Source organism: Equus caballus, chromosome 17 (genome assembly GCF_041296265.1).
Source record: "Equus caballus isolate H_3958 breed thoroughbred chromosome 17, TB-T2T, whole genome shotgun sequence".
Classification (NCBI taxonomy): domain Eukaryota; kingdom Metazoa; phylum Chordata; class Mammalia; order Perissodactyla; family Equidae; genus Equus; species Equus caballus.
Genome location: NC_091700.1, coordinates 23,935,628 through 23,948,634, shown reverse-complemented (window position 1 = coordinate 23,948,634; position 13,007 = coordinate 23,935,628). Strand labels below are relative to the sequence as shown.

The 13,007-nt window shown below is 43.4% G+C and overlaps 1 protein-coding gene across 21 annotated transcripts in view; it reads right to left on the bottom strand.

Annotated features, from left to right (window-relative positions):
- Positions 1–1,524: 1,524 nt before the first annotated feature.
- WASF3 (WASP family member 3) overlaps positions 1,525–13,007 on the bottom strand; it is a 122,025-nt gene continuing 110,542 nt past the window's right edge. For 12 of the 21 annotated variants that reach the window (XM_023621433.2, XM_070240166.1, XM_070240167.1 and 9 more), the window contains 3 exons: positions 8,667–8,933; positions 6,931–7,298; positions 1,525–4,821 (listed from right to left, as the gene is read on the bottom strand). In XM_023621433.2, the coding sequence (XP_023477201.1) occupies positions 4,664–4,821; positions 6,931–7,298; positions 8,667–8,933 (793 nt within the window). In that variant the 3' untranslated portion in view covers positions 1,525–4,663. Of the gene's footprint in view, positions 4,822–6,930; positions 7,299–8,666; positions 8,934–9,781; positions 9,949–13,007 lie in introns of all 21 variants that reach the window. The other 9 variants (XM_070240178.1, XM_070240177.1, XM_070240180.1 and 6 more) reach the window with 1 other exon arrangement.

Below are 13,007 nucleotides of genomic sequence, written 5' to 3'. Positions count from 1 at the left end.
ACGGGAAGGTTCCCACCATCTTTGTATCCCACCTCATGACACTTGCTCTTCCATTTTGCTAATACTTTGGTCCCATTATCACCTCATACTGTCCTTCCCACCTCAGGGAATGCAAATGCTGCTCCCGCTACTTACTGAGAAGCTCCTTTGCCTTCCCCTGGCCCCCGCTAACTTCTGTTCATTCTTAGGCCGCCTCTTCCCTGGGCCCACAGCCAGCCTGGACACTCCCCGCCCCAGCCCCAATGAAAGCAACACAGAACACGATCTAAATTACTCATCTGACAATATTTAACGTCTCTCTTTCTCTTTAGACAAGAAGTTCCATGAGGGCAGAGACTGGCTTGTTCCCTCATCTCCAGCAAGTGACCTGGAGACGACAGTAATGGCTCACACTCACCGAGTGTGCGCAAGTGTCAGGCGCTCTTCTTAGTGTGCTACATGTCTTACCACATATATGCTCGCTTAGGCCTTCAAACACTTGTTGGCAAAGAGCCCCCCGTTCTGCTTTATAAACGACAGTCACTCAATATTTGTCAACACCTGTTCAGCGCCAGGCGCTGGGCTTGATAAAGAGGCTGTAACAGGACACAAGAGGCCCCATGCCTGCTCACCGAGCTTGGTCTCTTGGGGAAAACACCAAACAAAGTGGGCTATGCATCCAGTGACAAGTACTAATAGGGAGGACACACATGGTTCCTGGTAAAATACCTCACATTTTTAAAGTTACACACAATAAACTTTCTTGTAAAAAAACTCTCAGAAATCCATCATTCACCTAATCATTCAACAGGAGCCGCTCACTGTCCAGGAGATGGGACCCTGTACTGAGGCTGTCAGGATATGAATGCAGTTTACACAGAACACAGTCTCGGGGGAGACCACGCAAAGAAGCCGCTTTGACACTGGGTGACACGGGCTCCGGGAGAGGGGGACACCATGTATGCGGGCAGCTCAAAGGTGGCTGTGAGAGAAGCCTCGACGCCAGGCTGCTTTCCCCAGCACGGCCCCACTCACCCACCAATCTCAACACCCACTTGCTCCCCACAGGCAACTCTACCCCGTGACTGAGTTTTCTGTCTACCGGGCCCTTGAGCGAGCAACCTGACTTCACTCTAGCTCCCTCATATACGTAAGAGAGAGGAAGCTCCTTTGACAGGATTATTTTAAGGGTTAAACGAAAGCATCCTATAAGCAATGAATGCTACAGAGTAATTAGTCACTGTTATTATCACGACTAGATGTGGTTAAAACACCTTTATCTTCTGAACATGTTGCTTCCTGCTCCCGAAATGGCTGCTGCTTTCTAACTGCGCTGGGGCTTCTCTGAGTCACTCACGGAATCCCACCTGAACTCTCGGCTACACACAGATTATGCAGAAATTTAAATGGAAATCAGAGTGGTATCTTTTGTAATCTAATAACGAAATTAAATGTCCTTAATTAAAAAGCCCACCCTCCCCAAATTCTAACTTTTCCTCCCCCAAAAGAGTTAAACATATAATACTATTATAAATAAGCAAAACCTTTTAGGGTTAAAAGTGTAACTTTATTTAGATGTTACTTGTACATAATCTATAGTAAGATATACAAACAGATAAAAATTGTTTAACAGGAGTGTTTTTTTAACACCACTTTAAATTCAATTTACAACAGCATTGGTAATACTCCAAGATGACAGATACTCTGATTTATAAAACGAAAATTACTTGCTACTCTGGCTGATACATTCCCACTAGTCTTTAATGGATTAAATGTATCATGTATTTCAGTTGCAAATTATTACAAAACTTTTACAACCTAGCCACTTGGTGCTCAGAAAAGATTCTGATATTCTAAAATTTACTGAACTGAAAATGTTAATTCTCTAATAGTATACTTACTAAAGAGAAACATAAGTGCACCAAATCTTATGGTTTGGGGTGAACAACAGAAAATCATGTGCCTTTGCTCAACCACATCGAGTCTGTGTAGCTAATGTGTGGTACTGAGTGATTTTCTCACCCCCTCTGCCTAAATCTACGACATGAGAAAAAAGCTTACAGGAAATTAAACTCAAATATATATGGAGAAAAAACTGGGGACAATTTAAAATAACCTTACTATATATAACTACTTTAAAATGTAAAATTCATAGATATGAAATATACTTTTAAATGTTTTTTTCCATTTTTTTCGTAAATCCTTTTTGAAAATGAAAACTGAAAATTCAAAATCTTCACTTTCTCCTTTTCATGTAATACCATATTAGACAAAGCCTGGACTTAAATTTTAGAATAAATCAAATTTGCTGAGAAAAATACTGCAAAAATAATCTAAACTGGATTTTAGTCCTTTTCCATTCTTTTAAAGGCTATATAACACATCAGGGCAACAGCTTTTTCACAGTCAGAAAATCAAGCTGAAAATAACTGGTTGATTAAGCTACAGGAAGACAACTAATAATTAATAGGCTTATGAATATTTATGAATAAAGTGCCACTAATATTACTGTAATAGATATAAACAGAAGAAATCCTGACATGGGTGGTAGCTTTATGCATTCTCTCCATCCTGAGAAGAGAAGGAACATAGAAAACAAAGAAGCATTACCGAATACAAGTTCTAGAATTATACAGGGAGCTCCTAATTCAACATAACAATAAAGACAAAACATTGTAATAAACACAAAGTAAGACTATAATGGTAAAAGTCCCAAGAATAATGCCAACACAGTAGGCCTCTACATGGAGGGGGAAAAAGGAGAGAAATGAGAGAGAGAAACTTAAAAGTTCATTAATGACTATTACTTATATTCAATAAAATTATGGTGACAGCCAATTGGTGACTAGCTCCAAGAAACAGAAACTCAAGAGGCTGTGCCCAAGATGCTCGTCTGGCAGAGGAGACTCAGCTGCCCTGGTGGAAACATGGGCTTGGAAAGAGGACGCAGACATTAGGCATTTTAGAGTTTCAAAATCCATGTGACTAAAATCCAGCGGACAGGCTTCATGTGATGACCACCCACAAACCCCCAAGTGTGCACTCAGTGACATGCAGACAAGATTTGGGGGGCAGCCTGATTTCCTCAGGAGAACTCAGTAACAAAAACCCATGAGTCACATCCTGTTTACATTCCTCCATCAATACAAACAACTGTCTTTAGCTAAAGATGCCTTCGCTACGACAGAGTCACTAGTAACTGCAATGCGTTTGAAATGCTGTACACAGGTAAGAATCCCCTAGTTAGTAAAGTGTCTTAGTGTCTTTGTGAAATCATATCTACGGTGAAAGCCTGGGGCATTTATCTACTCTAAACAAGCAGTTATCCTTCATCTGGAATTACAAAATATAAGCTCTCATTCACGGGTTTCCCAATGGTTCGCAGTCGCCAGGAAAGCAAACCCCATGGGACTCTCATATTCCCGTGGGGAAGAGTGACAGGAAGGGCAACGGTGAGAGGAGACGGCCTTGCCACGGCTACAGGTCTACTCCAATCTGAGGTACTTCTGAAAACGTAATGTGCCAACGACAACATTAGTGAGGACAGAGAACGTGTGCTTCTAGGAGAGAGCGAAGGCCCTACTCGGTGATTGATCCCTAATCTGGCCGCAGCACCAGGAAATGCGAATAGCTGTCAATACCTACTTTCATCTAAGTCTAAGCTTTTAAAATTCAGCACAAGTGGAGTGAGGTACCACGTGAAGCGCTCTCTGCAGCACGCTGAGGAGCTAAAACTCCAGCTGGCCGCACCCGGGACAGGGCTCCGGGAAATAACATGGGCAGGTCTCCTGTGCTCCCCGGGCTGACACCCAGCAGCTCTGCCCACCTCGGCCCTTAGCCCCTGACCACTCGTGTCTGTGCTGGCGGGCCCCCAAGCCGAAGCGGTGTCAAATGTTTGAGTGTCATCCCCAGTGGCCTCTGGAGGAAAAAGAACCCTGTTCTTCATTTTCATTCTGATTGAGCTGCTGAAACCTCTTACAAACATCATCAAGAAGCAGGGACTAAGTGAACGCCCACAGGGAATCCTGCCTGAAAATGACCCTTCCAATTTCACACTTCATGAGAGCGTGCAAAGAAAATGAAATTCTTCAACAGAACATCCAAATTCACACAGAGGATACCAAGCAAAACACTGAAAGCAGAAACATTTGATTCTCCTTACTTGTTAAACCTCTCCCTCTAGAACCAACTTCTTCTGAAACACGTTAAAAAAACAAAAGTTGAAACAATATCACTCACTGATTGGAAGACATCACTCTGACACACAGTCGTTAATCTTGCAAAGACCTAACACCAGGCAGCTTCACAAACACAGGGCAAGTCTGCAAGATTATAATGATCAGTGAGAGTAAACCCAAACTGCACTGAACACTTTCATGGCCAAGAAAAAGGAAGCAGAATGCTGTTTCAGGACAACGCAGTAGTTACAGCGCATTTCCTCATGTGCAGCACGAGTTGCTATGTTTAGTGGCACTTAAGTATTACACAGTAAATACTGAAAAAACCCAGAAGTTTTGGATGTGCAAAAGCAATATCACATTATTAATACAAAAGTTGCTAAGCTACAGGATTATAATATCACTATGTGAGTGCTGAGACCACTTAAGATCTTCGATACACTTCCAACACACGGTCTCCTGGTGGGCCACCGGCCTCGTCACCGAGCTGTCCCCTGCGCACAGCCTCAGTCGGACCAGTCGTTCTCATCGAACTCTGAGTCGTCGTCGGAGTCGCTGTACTCCACGGCAATGCGCCGGGACAGGATGGTGGCCACGTCGTTCCCGACCGGCTCCCGCCGGGCCTCCTGCTCTCGCTGCTCCTGCACCTTCTTCAGCTGAATTCCTGAAGACACGGCACACAGTGGAGAGTTAAGACCCTCTGCCTGCTCCAAATTAAAACAAACTAGCAAGTCTGTTTGACTTTTTTTTTTCTACTGACACTAAGGATAAAAAGTTTTGGAAATTTGAGAGGAGGAAAGCTTGGGAAATGGAAGTTTCATGACTAGAAAAAAGACTGTGCACTCAAAGTCCTAAGTTGTTTATAGCAAAGTAACGTGTTGAAATATAAAAAAATTAAGTAGAATTTCTGTGCACGTGTACACCATGTGGAAATGGCAGAGGTGCACTATCCAGTAAGGCAGCCACCAGCCATGGGTGGCTATGTGATGGTAAGTTTATTGTGGCTACTGGCTACCCTCCTGGACCATAGAACACGGAACATTTCTACCATTACAGAACACTTTCCTGGACAGCGCTGTACTCTAAAGGCTTGGGGACCAGTGTTCTACACCAGTAGCTCTTGACTAACCTGGCGAGGTAACAGAGAAACCTCTGTTTCAACATTTATTGTTGAAAATGAATATAAAATACAATTGTCTACTCTCTTGCTTAATAAGTAACAAAATATCTGATGATTTAATGTATTAATTGTTTAACTTTTGAAATAATTTTAGATTTACAGAATAGCTGTAAGACTGGTAGAGGAACATTCCCATATATACCCTACACCCAGATTCCCCACCTGGTAACACCTGATCACATTTGTTTTGGCAGTCGTTCTCTGTCATTCTCATTTATACACACGCACATACTTTTTGCTGGGCCATTTGAGAATAAGTGGCATATAATGTCCCTCTGCCCCTGAAATACTTCATGTATAATTCCTAAAAAAAAATAATGATCAAGACCAGACTACTAGCACAGATACAATCTAATAGCATAGATTCAATAATACCATCTATTCTACAAATTTTATTTCAATTTTGCCAATAGACCTAATATAGCAAGTGAAAAGCATTCCACCAGGTTCGGGATCCAATGCGAGATCACCCATGGCATCAATTGCCACGCCTCATTAATGTCCTTTAATCTGGGCAGCTCTCCAGTCTTAGCATTTTATGACCTTCACGTTATTGAAGAACACAGGCAACTCTTCTGTAGAATGTCCCTTGATCTGGGTTTGTCAGAGGTTTCCTCACAATCAGATCCAGGTTACGTGTCGCTCTTACTGGACAGGGCTTACAGGCGTGAAAAAGCAGAACTACTGTCGTACTATGACCCCAAATTCCTTATCAACCAGGTGTTATAACTCTGGGACTCTTTTCTTGACAAAATCAAAGTGTGTCAAAGATGTTCTAGACACACAGAGAGCCCTGGGACCTGCAGGAAGGCGTGTGTGCCTCACTCAGGCTGCTCGAGCAAAGGCAGCGGCCGTACCGTCCTGTCCTGTGAATGATGCCGCTGCTGCTGCAGCCAGGCTCCCCTGAGTCATCCCCACACAACTGTGACCGAGAGGCATGCAGCACCCCTGCATGAGGAACGCCTGGAGTATTCCCACAACCTCAGGGTGGCCCTTGACCGCCAGAGCCACGCCCTGGGGTGAAGAATAAGTGATGTGGAAGAGACGTCCAATGTGGCTCTGAGGGGCAGGCCCACATGGGTGAGCAGCCGGGCTCCCACCCTGACCTGACCAGAGATGCTCTACTTCTGGATGTTTCATGTTCTGGGGTTCAGTGCAGGACTTTCATCTGACAAAAGAGATTTGCTGCTGAATAAAGGTTGAAAAACTACTGGCTGAGCGCATCGAGCTAAAAATATGAAAAGTCGAGGACATATCCTAGATTTTTTTAAAAAACTAGATCACTGATATGAGCTCATTTTCTTTCACTTATACTTTTACCCTTAGAGTAGAATGCAGAGAAAAGATCCAACTAATTAATGATCACTTTGATTACCTATTGCTAGTCAAGTAAAGCTTCCTTGAATTCTCAATTCTTTATCATTACGTAAAACACACTTACTATTTAAAAAAAAAATCAAACAAGCCTGCTGTAATTTTATTCTAAAAGATGACTGAGTGTAGAGAGTAGATATTTGAAGAAGACTAGGATGTAGCTGGTTGGAGACAGTGAATCTCTCTGAGGACGCGTGTGCATGTGGGTGCTCCACTTACCCATTCGAATAGCAGCAAGCAGATCACTCCGGGCGTCACTTATCGGTGGTTGTGCAGTGTCCTGTCGCTTTGCCTCAGCTACTGGGGGGCCATGCATGGGGGAGGAAGAGAGAGAAGAGCCTGCACCAGGGGGGCCTGGTGGGGGCGGTGGGGGGCCCGGAGGAGGCGGGGCTGTGACCAGGAGCCCCGAGGAGGGAGGGTGGGGAGGAGCCGTGTAGGAGGAGCCAGCCGACGCCGGGAAGGAGGGCTGCATGGGAATCTGGAGAGGACTGACGAACGCAGTCTGTGCTGAGGGAATCACGGGAGGCGGCGGTGGGGGCGGCGGTCCGGAGGGGCTGTAATACTCAATTATCTGCGCCGGGAGCATCCTGAAAAAGAGACGAAACACACAGTCACCAAAGCAGCAACAGAGGTCACATCCCCTGAGCTTCGCATATGCCTCACAGAAAGGCTCCCCCCAAACACAATACATCCTGTCATTTGAATTTAAACCATGGCAGGATGTAAATATCCACACAGGGCCAGTTATTTCCACAGGTCTACATTACTCACTATGATGGAACTCAAGATCATCTACTGAAATGTGCCAAAAAGATAACCACTCAAAAAGTCATCTTCTGCGGAATGCTAGAATAAAATAGTTGAGGGCAGAGGTTAAGAAAAGCAGCAAAAAGGCATCCTTTATACCAGGCATCTCAGAAGTGGGTGACTCACAAACCTGTCTTAAAGGGTTCTGTGGTCAATCAGATTCGGAAATTTCTGTATTTTATATCCCATCCCATGGAAATCCCCAAACCCACAATGCCCATTAGAACATCAAATGCTTTGAAAAGTCCTACACCAAGAAATCTGCTGTATTCTATTTAGCCAAGGGTTTTCCAAACCAACTAGACCAGAGACCCTGTCCGTCTTTGCCTGACACTTAGTCACAGCCTCAGAACACACTTGAGAATCCCGACTTAGAGAGAACCCAGGACTGTGTGGGCAGGGGGAACATGGCTGAAAGTTGAGGGACACAAGTTTAGAAAGTGAAGCATGACACTCTGGATTAAAGAATACACTTGTTAACGGAAACACGTATTCAACCTTCCTGGGCACTGACTTTGAGGAGACTAACTCTTTAAGGATCAGGGTCAAAGCGAAAAATGAGGGCACTAAAGACAGCCTGCTAGAACACAGACAGGTGCTTAAATTAAGAAACATTTGAACATGAGGGTCTTTTTCAGGAGGTGTTTGAATTCTACTCCAATGACAGAAAACAAGAGAGACTGGTGCCAGAATAATGTCAGGGCACCAAGAGACCACGAAAGGAGATTGTCCAGCCAAGCATAAGAAGTGACGCCTGGGGTGCTGTGTTTTAGTTTCCATCTGTCATATTTCTCTGCGGCTCACCTAGGATATGTAAAGAAACTTCAGGATGTAGGACAGGTTCATAAAATTGGCATATCATCCTTTATCAACACCTTGGCTTAGGATCCATTCAAATATACACAAATATGTGTATAAAGGGGATGTGTACGTGAATATAGACACAAACCTGAGATTTATCTGTAACAAAAAAGGGGAGTGTTGACACTATATTTTTTAACATAGAATGTGTCATAACTGATAGTATCTCCATCCAGTCATTCCTGGCTGCATTCTGGCCTCTAAAGTATGACTGTTCGGTTAAAATTCTTACACAGCACACAGCAAGATTCCAAGCAGCGAGCAGAGCACAAGGCATTCTGAATTACCCGTAGTCTGCTGGAGCCATGGGTGCAGAGGCCTGCGACCCCTCTGTGGCCTGTGGCGGGGGTGGCGGTGGCGGCTGCTGAGGTCTGTTCAGGGCCATGTGCCTCGCCGAGGCAGAGGGCGGTCGGTACTCATGCTCGGGGGCCTGGCTTGCGGGCCCGTGCGGTGGCGCCTCGCCGGCAGCGTAAGAAGGCGTCACAGGCTGCGGGTGCAGAGAATGGTTGGGAGTGGCCGGATAAGAGTAATCTGTAATATCCGATGCATGGGACCTGAGGGTCAAGAAAAAGGGGTGGAAGAAATTTAAAGTAAGTTAAAAAGATTTCCCCTAACAGGCATAAGCATATATTTGAACAATAACATTGCCAGTGCACAGAAAGCACACATTTATTTCTTCTACTATCAACTAAGTCCAGCCCCGTGCGAGCTTCCAAGCAACAACGTAATTAGGACTTTAGCAGCAAGCCCAGGGTTACACGGATTCAGAGTCACAGCCTGGAAGTGAGTCAGGCAGAGATCGGCAGGCGGGAAACCGCAGAGCCCCATTTTCAGAATATTTCAGCACACTTTTTTCTCAGAGAGAAGGCTACAAGATAAATTCCATTTAATTTAAAAACAGCATCTAAGACAGAGGATTTCAGTGGCAATGAAACTGACAGTATATAATTAGAAATTATAAAATGGCAGGTGAACTGGATAAACATTAACAGTAAGAACAGAAAAAGAAATCAAGAATGCAACACAGTGAATTGTGTTTTTCCTAAACAGAAGAAACCTGTTTAGCCAAAAAACAAAGAGAGAATGTGGTGCAATATGGAAAGGCCTTCCTGCTTCCTCTGAATGCGCAGTTGAGCGAGGCTTGGAAAGGAACAGAAACCTGGTGTTAGTTCGCAGGGCTGAGCGAGAGGCCGGTGCCCGGACGGCAGCGGGCCCCTGGAGGGAGCGTGGGAACCCGGGAGAGCCGCAGCCGCACAGCGCCATGGGCGTTAGTAACAGGTAGTGCTCCCGGCCCGGGTTACGGCTACAGGACACGCTGTCAGTAGGGGTTGCACGTCCTCCCCTGACGGCCAAAGCAGGACAGAAACCAGGGCTGGGAACCCAAGAAAGCAAAACAACAAACCCTCTGGCCACTCTGTCCTCTTTCGTGCTCCCTGCCTGCTCCAGTTTCTTTGCGTCACTCATAAACTCAATGCCCATTTTCCTTCTCTCCCACTCTTCTCTTCTTGTTCTTACTTTTCTCACATTTATTTGCAGGTTTCTGTTAGGATTCAGCTTGTGTTTCTCTCTCTGAAGGAAAGAGGCAAACACACATTGGGGATGTGGAGGGAGCGAGGAGGACACCCACGAGCTTCCACCTGTGGATTCAGACGCAGCCTCCCTTAAGCGGAGCGTGGCGCAGCCCAGAAAGGCTTTCTAAATGAGAAGAGACTGCTTTCTTCTTTTTTCTTCCCTAATTGCAGCATAAATTCTAGATTACGGTGAGCTTATGACTGTCTTTCGAACTATGAAAACTTCTGGCAAGTGAGTTAAAAATACGTTTAATGGGGGAAGCAGGTGACTGTATTTAGATTTAGCAGAGTTTAAAAATGTAAACACCTAAAGCTCTGAAGTCACTGATGACGTGTGCTTGACTCTGTATGTGTGACTGCTACAGACTGGGCACAACCTTCTAGAGGAAACAAAGTTATCTAGCTAAATACACAGTGCTTCTGATAAGATGAGGGGCCAGAAATTACAAATATTCTGGCATAATTTAGAGTGCTGTCCTTATAAGGCAGCTTTGTGACACCAGGCCAAAAGGAGCGAATGACGGGGGCGCAGAAGGAGGGAGTGAAGGACGGCAGTGTGTGTGAGGTGGACAAGCACTGTGGCAGTGTGCGGGAGGGCAGGACTTCGACGAAGGGCAGGCAGGAGAGGCGACTGGTGCACTGAGGAGTGGACACGGACATAACGGGGACACCAGTGGGCTGGAAGAGACAGGAGGAGGAGGGCAGCTGCGGGGAGAAAAAGACCCCCGACAGGAAGGTAGGAATCAGCCACAGATGACACTGTGCCAATGTGGAGAGGAGTGGGGTGGTCCTGGCGCTTCCTGCTTGTCAGTAATTATCTATTACAGAACACAGAGCTGGCGGGAGTGAAGACGACGTGGAAACGAGAAGTACAGCAGTGGAGACCCGGGGGAGAAGGAAATGAATCTCCCAGGGTCTTGTGGGGAGACATGGGCAGAGCAGGGTGCTGTAACACAGGGCCAGGAAGGATGAGGAAAAACACAGGACGGTCAGCATGGAGGTAGCGCTCCTCCTGAATAACAGTGACAGAGAGCAGCGGGCAAGCATTTCAGCAGTTCCCAGCCTAAGTTCACACTTGGAATCAAACACTCCTGACCATCTATAGAGACCACAAAAATTGATGATTAGTCTATATGGACTGGGTCAAGATCTATTACTTATACGAACAGCTTATACACATGCCATGAAATCTGACATTCAAATTTCCCTCAGTCATCCTGGATACATACATTAAAAACCGTGTTTTTAATAATACTTAAAACATGAATATAAGAAATAAAAAAGTCAAAAGATAGAAAACATAGAGCATGATTTCAATTTTGTAAAAGAGAAACACACTTGTGCACAGAAAGAAGACTAAGGAAAGAAATACAATAAAATGCAAACAGTGGCCTCTTTAATAGGATTATGGACAGCATTTTAATTTTTCCTGTAATTTCCAAATATAAAAAGATAATCTAATTTTATAACAAAAAAGTGATACACTTAAGTAAAATAAAAAATAAAAATGTCTTAATTAATTTAAGGGACGTAATCCAAGCTCAGTGATGAATTCTAATCTATTTACCTGGTGCACGAACATAGTGAGAGGCCATAGGGAACAATAAAAGACAAAAGGAAATTATAAAGAAATAAAACATATAATTCCATTTGCTTTTCAAAAAATGAGAGAAAGATATATCTAAATAACATAAATATGAAGGCAGAATACTAAATAATCTGAATTACCATCAATTTTAAACCCAACATGGATCAATCTAATCTCAGATGCCAGAATGAATATCAATCATTCAACTGAGGATTTTTAAAAATCATTTTCTCTCTGTACCTATTGAAATAAAATGAGTATATATGTAGTATTACAAAATGAAGTGTATGTTTTGCATGAGTAAACAATCACAACTAAAGTAGTTGGGAAAAAAACGAAAAGCAAGTTGACACCCTGGGGGCCATCAAGTTCAAGTACTCCGCCCCCCCCCCCCCCCCAGCAAAGAACTATGGGCAGAATTGTATCATTATCTTATTTTCTATAGAAATAAGCTGACAAAAAGATTCAAACTTGAGGTTGGAGCTCAAAGTCCAATAATTTTCTAATATTTAACAGATAACAGCTTGTACAGAAAAATTACCTAGAACTTGCCTCGTATCCAACCAATGACTACAACCCTTCTACGGCAGGAATATTTACAGGCACTCCAAATGTTAAGCATCTTCTGTATGCAGAGTCTGTGCTAAGCACTGAGGTTATAAAGATAAAAACTTTTTAAAAAGGACAGATACAACACAATGTCCAGGTTGTGGCTGGTTTTGAAAACTTCTCGGATCGTGTACAAACTCTCCTCACATTTTTTAGTGCTGATGGAAGGCTCTGAGAATTCATGCAAATGGAAGATGACCCCTTCACAAAAGCAGAAATAGGAAATTAAACCCTAAGTTAAAATTGACTAGTCAGTTCCTCTCGTTCAACGAATCCCTTTTGCGACAAATGTGACTCAGTGACCACATCATTCACACCTGCAAGAAATATTTTTACTTAATTGCTAACAAATTTTTAAAGTAAACTCCAACAGAATTCTTCTCCTGGAATTAGAATACGTAAGATTAGTGAACCGAGGAAATAAGCGTCTCCTTTGTTCATCACTTTCTGAAAAGGTTATCGAAAATGACAATGAAGTTACTCCTTAATCACATCAATTGCCACCTATCAATCATTTCTAGACACCGAGGGCAGAGGAAATTCAACATTCTAAGCTAAAGAGGAGGAGAAAGAATCAAATGGTTATTAAAATTAAAATGAACTTCATTGGCAGTTCCTAAGCCCAAATTCAGAATTGATGTTATTAAAACACTACATCTAGATTAACTGAACAATAAAGGTAAGTCAGAGATGGAAAATCATACAAAGTAACCCAATGTAAAATAAAAGTTTTAAAGTATTATTTCAAAATTTAAAAATATATATATTTAATTTTTAAGGAAAGTTTTGAGACATACTGTCGGTCATATAAACACCAAAGCTACTGGTGCATTTCCAATTTATAATAAACCAAGTACTAC